Raw genomic sequence first — 5,959 nt, 5'->3', positions numbered from 1 at the left:
GCGCAATCACAACGCTCAATCATGAGGATATCGAAATTATGATTCGAATAAGTTGTAATCCCCTAAATTTCCTTTTTTCCTTTGTATCAATCTTGTATATAAACACTCTCAAACAATGAGGAGGGGTTACGAATTTCAGATAAAAGTCGCATTGTAAGCTCTCACAGCAAATACAAAAACACAGTGGATGTAGGCTGTTAACCTGGCCGAACCACTTTAAAAATCTCTTTACTCTTAGTTCATTTCATTCATATTCATCACTGATTTTCATTAATCACGCACACATCGATTCCGATCCTGATAAAGTCGATCGGATCACGTTAGTTGGTGCAGAATTCTATATCAACACTCATGTCAACAAGATTAATAATTTTAACTTTTTTCCAGCCTTATCAAACATAAATTTTTGGTTTTACCCTTGTTATGGCCGTCTTAGCCCATGTTGTGCTTGAAATTATCAAATTATCAATAACTCCCCTCCAATAGTCCAATTTAATTTAGCTTGTCCACTTTAGTGGGTGGCCATGTATTGTAACTGATTAGGTAAACGCACGCACAAACAGTAGGAAACATCCGCATCACAGTAGTTGGAAAGGCTGTTCTAACAACTGTGCTACCTGTCCAGGTAGCGTCAACTTCTTAAATATAGTGGAAAAATTATTCTACAATCAACTCAAATATTAAATATAGAGAGAAAAATTTCTATAATCAACCTCAAATATTGGGTTGTTAAATGTTAAGTAGCTGACCTGTGACCAATTTTTAAGTCAATTACAACCTTTAAGCTTATAAACAAAAAAAACAAAACAAAAGAGCAGTTATAGTCACAAGTCCATCCTTTTTATCAGTATCTATAGAGATGGACTCAATAAATATAGTAAAGAGATATATATCATATCTAAACAGAGATTTTTCTGCAAGATAAAACCATCCTGCCTTTAATTCGGTGAATCAAATATAAATAAGTGACATCGAATTGTATTTATATGTTTATCCCTTTCACTTTAGCTTTTTCGACAATTACAACAGCACGTGACCTTTCAAAGATTGGGCAACATTCCGGCACCTGCCTTAAACATTCTAAATTATTGGTTGATATATAATTTTTATTTTCTTAAAAAATAAAAAACAAAAAAGCACGGCTCTCTCTCGAAGCCCGATCCCATAGCAACTGGCAACTTCCTTTCCAGTAGGTTAAGCTCAATTGATCACGTCCACACGTCTTTCCTTCACCCTCACGTGTAACCCATCTTTCATTCTTAGAGTCAAAGATAACACGTGCTCCGGAAACTTATCCCTATTCTGAACATCGATCACGAACCTCTCGATCACAGATGCCGCAATTGATTTCATCTGAATATATGCCATATCTTTCCCCAGACACATTCGCGGTCCAGCATGGAAAACCGGAAACTTAAACATGTTTTCTGGCCGGTAAATTCCATTTTCGAGCCACCTTTCGGGCAAATATTCATTGCAATTCTCACCCCATATACTCTCTATTCGCCCCATCGCATATGTATGATACGAAATAAACCATTCCTTGCCGATAAATGTCCCGTCCGGCAAGATGTCGTCGTTGCTGCAAGCTTTTGTATCAATCGGTACTGGTGGGTACAATCGCATCGCTTCGGATATTGCTGCATGTAAGTTTTAATCTTTAAAAGAAAAAGGTGTTTTTTTTGATTTAATCTCTGCTATCTCCTCTTTGTGTGCAATGATCCTTGTTCCCTCTGGTATCAGAGCGGGAGGAGGCTGAGATTTGATTGTTAAAATTTGTTTATCAATTATTTTGAGTACTGGTCATTTTGGATTGGTGTAGGGCTGTAGGATTTAACCGTTGTAAGTCCCTTAGACCCCACGTAGGGAAAGAAATGTGATTACAAAATAGAAACTTTTCTAAATCAATATTACTTCCAGTTCAAATACTGGAGATGAACAGACTGTTCATCAAGAAGAGATTTGTATAATCAAAATGACAACATAATTGAAACAAGTCATGCTTGTACACAAAAAGATAAATAGGCCATAAGACCTCAAGATTAACAAAAATATTTTGATAATGGAACATTCCCAAATTTCGGTAACAGATGTTTACAAAGAAGGAAAATTATAAGTCTCAATAGAGTTAACCCTTTAAACAAATCAAAATACATAATTAAAACAGAAGAAAAAACTCTTAAGATAAACAATTCTACTCAAATAACTCAATTATTATCTAAGGAAATGGTTAAAAAATACAAAAGAGTTATAATTATCTTCATAGGACTTGTCCCAATAGGAATCAAACCTAAGCATTGAGGCTTGGACACTGCACATCTTTGCTGTTAAGAGATTGTGATGGCTGAGATTTAGAGATTCTCTATTAGGCCAATAGAATCCAGCCTGTCCAATGGACCAATTTATTTCAATTGTTATCCTGATTTCACAGTCTGCTTGGATGACCAAATATACTAGACTTTTTAACTTTAAATATTAAAACGTTTAATATGACTTAAAACTGGGAACCATCCTATAGCAACCATTTATAGGATCCAATTATAATGCAATCAGCTTTTGAAACTAGAGCCATTAATCAGGACCAAAGGCCACACAGTGTTATTTCACAACTGATTTAACAAGATCAAACATAACATTCCTAAAACAATCAATGTGGAACCAATAACTTTACTAGAGGATTGGGGATTAGCTAACGCAGTAATTCCTTTAGAAATGAGAATTCCTATTCCTTTAACCCAGCCAATCCAAATACAGAAATCGAAAACATAACTGAAATCTGATGGAAGGGTTCCGATTAGGTTTAGTAGGCCTCCAAAATAAGTTTTGATGACTCACCCTTATACTCATCTAGATTAAATCCCAAAGAACTCTAGAACAAAGAGATTTTCTTGTTCAATAAGATACCCCCTTAGACCTAGCCGGTTAAAACAAATATTCAAGGAATTGATAATTCCTCAACAATACCACAACCTTACTATTCGTTCAAACACCCTCCCAACAAGATGGAAAAACATCACAAACATCACAAAAATGTCTCCAACCTATTCCCAAATGACAGATTTGCCAAAGTTAAACATTATTGAAAAATTTGATATTGATAAACCTTCTTAAGGATGATTTTATTCAAAAGATAATCAAGATTAAGAGAAACATTCTTCAAAACTTTAATAAAAAGAAAGAGATCTAATTCAACAAAATTATTACAACTTTATGAAAACACATCGAATCCTTATACCTTTCTTCCAATGGTTTGATAGTGAAAGAAAATCAATGTCCAAACAAAAACAAAACAGTGGAAAATGCAAGAGGAAAAGATAATGAAGAGATAACTCAATTCAGCCACCTTTATAGAGTAACGATTCCTTATAAAGAGAGAATTAAGCTTCACCTTTTAAAGTCAAAGAAAATTTAAGTAAATATCAGGAAATGATATAAAATATTTATCAACAAAACATTTATGCAAACCAATGTTGAATCCTATTAGCGACAGTTAATAGAATTGAAGACGTTGTAGCAAAACCCATCCTAAAACCTATTGACGAAAGGTCAACCATAAAAATGTTGATAACAAACCTTTATTTATTCCCCATGAAATCCCTCCAAAACACACTAAAACTTTAACCAACAAGAGAATTTATGCAAGAAAATAATATAGAAACTCAACCAGATAAAAGAAGAATCTCTAGTGTTTGTCGTGCCAGACATCCCCCAAACTTCTAACATATAAATTTTATTGGTAAAACGAATCATCAGAATCATTAGAAACTGATGATCAAAATACTTCCTCAAGTATAATTCTATTCAAATCAACAACTGAATTGAAAAAACCTCCGAAAATGTATTATCCAGAGTTTTTAGCCCCAAATTTTTAGTTTGGATAATCCTCTCAATACTGTTAGGAAATGATCCTTTGAGGTAGCGGAAAAACCAAAGTTATAACAAACTCGGATCGTTCCATAGAAACCAAATTAGGCACAGAAATTGCAGTTTATGCAAAAACAAGAATCTGCAGAAATTAATCTAGATTTAAGAAACCATACGCACGTTTGGAGGCTCCTCCAAGTTGTCTCTAAATATATTTGCTACCAACCCAAGTGTAGAATCGAACCGACTTAGTCCACATGAAGACAATCGCAAGGAACTAAGGAGGGATTTGCTAAATCCTCCTTAGCCTTAGGAAACAAGAAGCAAAAATCAAAGAAACTTTGATCTTAGCAAAACTAAAATCTGGCATAGGAGAGTGTTTAGGGGATGGAGAGTTTTTCTCTCAAATGAAAAGTAATAATGAAATAATAATCTCTCTCACTTTTACAAGAAACCTTTTCTTTTATAGTAAATTTAATTGCCCATCCCATATGGAATAGGCTGGCTCCAACCCAAACACCCCATTTTTCCAAACACTCCATTAGATATTTATTTTAATTCATCATATCTCAATTAAAATCAATTTTATATTTAATATATATATATTAACAGTTAACAATAATGATATTTTATTTAAATATATGCTAACATATATTTAAATGTAATTTCACTTATTTAATTTTCTAACAAATTAAATAAAAGGCTACACCTCAGCAAATTTAATTGCACTGTGAAATTATCAAAATACCCTTTCACCCAAAAAGACGAAACCCCTTCTTTCTTCCTGGCTCTTAAATTATCTCCTATGTGTGTGACCCATAGGCCCTCATCATACAGTAGTGTATAGTATCGCGATTAACACGAATTATCGTCTCTCACTAATACACAGACCAAGATTGGCCCCTAGCAAGGCATCTGGCCACCCATAGATTCGAATTCAGCAAAGTAGCTACCTGTCAATGATATGGTTACCGTACAATTCGATCCTTTCATCATCCGTTATCTCGATGAGACGAAGGCATAGAAAAAGTGTCAACCTTCGTTACTCTCGATATTATGTATTCAGTTTCTAGACCAAAGACCTGTATAAAACTTGACAGAGCAACAACTCCTTCCACTATGGCCACAGTTTTAGTGTCATTGCCATGTACTGATTGTGCCTGAGATACTTTCTCCTGTACTCGGGAGTGAGAATCCTTTGTCTATCTACCATCTGATACACTCCTTGATGCAGCCAATCACCACTGTATTGACAGCTCTGAATAGAACTGCATTAGGCTAGTGTCAACTGCACCAATCGGTGCACAAGGCGCCTCTGTGATCTCAAGTCTAAGGATCACATGCACCACCATTCGTTAGAGTATTTTGTTCCATAGACACTGGGGTTACCATCCATATGGAATCCTCTAGTGGGCCAGTCCAGTGAACTTGCTATGTGTTATTTACCTACAGCAAGCACCCATGTATTGCACCAGGTTATCACCAAATAATTTTTGACAGTGAGATCAGTCACTACCTTTCGACAGGTTCGTTCAACACTATGATAGCCTTACCGTATTATCTGTGCCCTTATTTCAGAATAATACTAGGCTACGGACATTTCTAGAATGGCCACCATTGTGCTCATAGGGTTCTCACTATCAAGATTTAAAACACTTGATACCCTCATCACGGTTTCACCATTCTAAGGACATATATCAATACATATTGTATAATAATGATTTACGCAATTAGAATAAAATGCCTTTTATGATTAATGAACATTATTACAAAGAGTCAATTCTACAATAATTGATTGGCTCTAGGCATCTACTCTAACAAATACAACAAAGAAAATACAATGCCAATTCTTCTATGAATGGAACATAGATCATGTCTGATTATAATAAATTTGTCTTACAACAAATGACTATGGTCAGTAATGCCTATAGGCCTGAAATAGTTCACAGACCAAGCCATAGCCCACTTGTTGGTAGCTGGCTTCACTGGCTCTCTCAAATCCTAGTGGGATAGCCACCTACAAGACAAAACCAAAGTGAAATTCTTACCGCAATCAAAATTATGATAATGGAATACCAATTTGGATGAAGATGTA

The 5,959-nt window shown here is 34.9% G+C and overlaps 1 protein-coding gene across 1 annotated transcript; it reads right to left on the bottom strand.

Annotated features, from left to right (window-relative positions):
• Window positions 1–1,200: 1,200 nt before the first annotated feature.
• LOC116131814 (cytochrome P450-like) lies at window positions 1,201–1,626 on the bottom strand. Its single transcript, XM_031417488.1, has one exon. The coding sequence runs from the start codon at window positions 1,624–1,626 to the stop codon at window positions 1,201–1,203; it is 426 nt and encodes a 141-aa protein (XP_031273348.1).
• Window positions 1,627–5,959: the final 4,333 nt, after the last annotated feature.

The sequence above is a fragment of the Pistacia vera genome, unplaced genomic scaffold, assembly GCF_008641045.1.
Source record: "Pistacia vera cultivar Batoury unplaced genomic scaffold, PisVer_v2 Contig243, whole genome shotgun sequence".
Lineage (NCBI taxonomy): Eukaryota > Viridiplantae > Streptophyta > Magnoliopsida > Sapindales > Anacardiaceae > Pistacia > Pistacia vera.
Note: the sequence above shows the minus strand (reverse complement) of the source record. Positions and strands in the feature narration are given on the sequence as shown.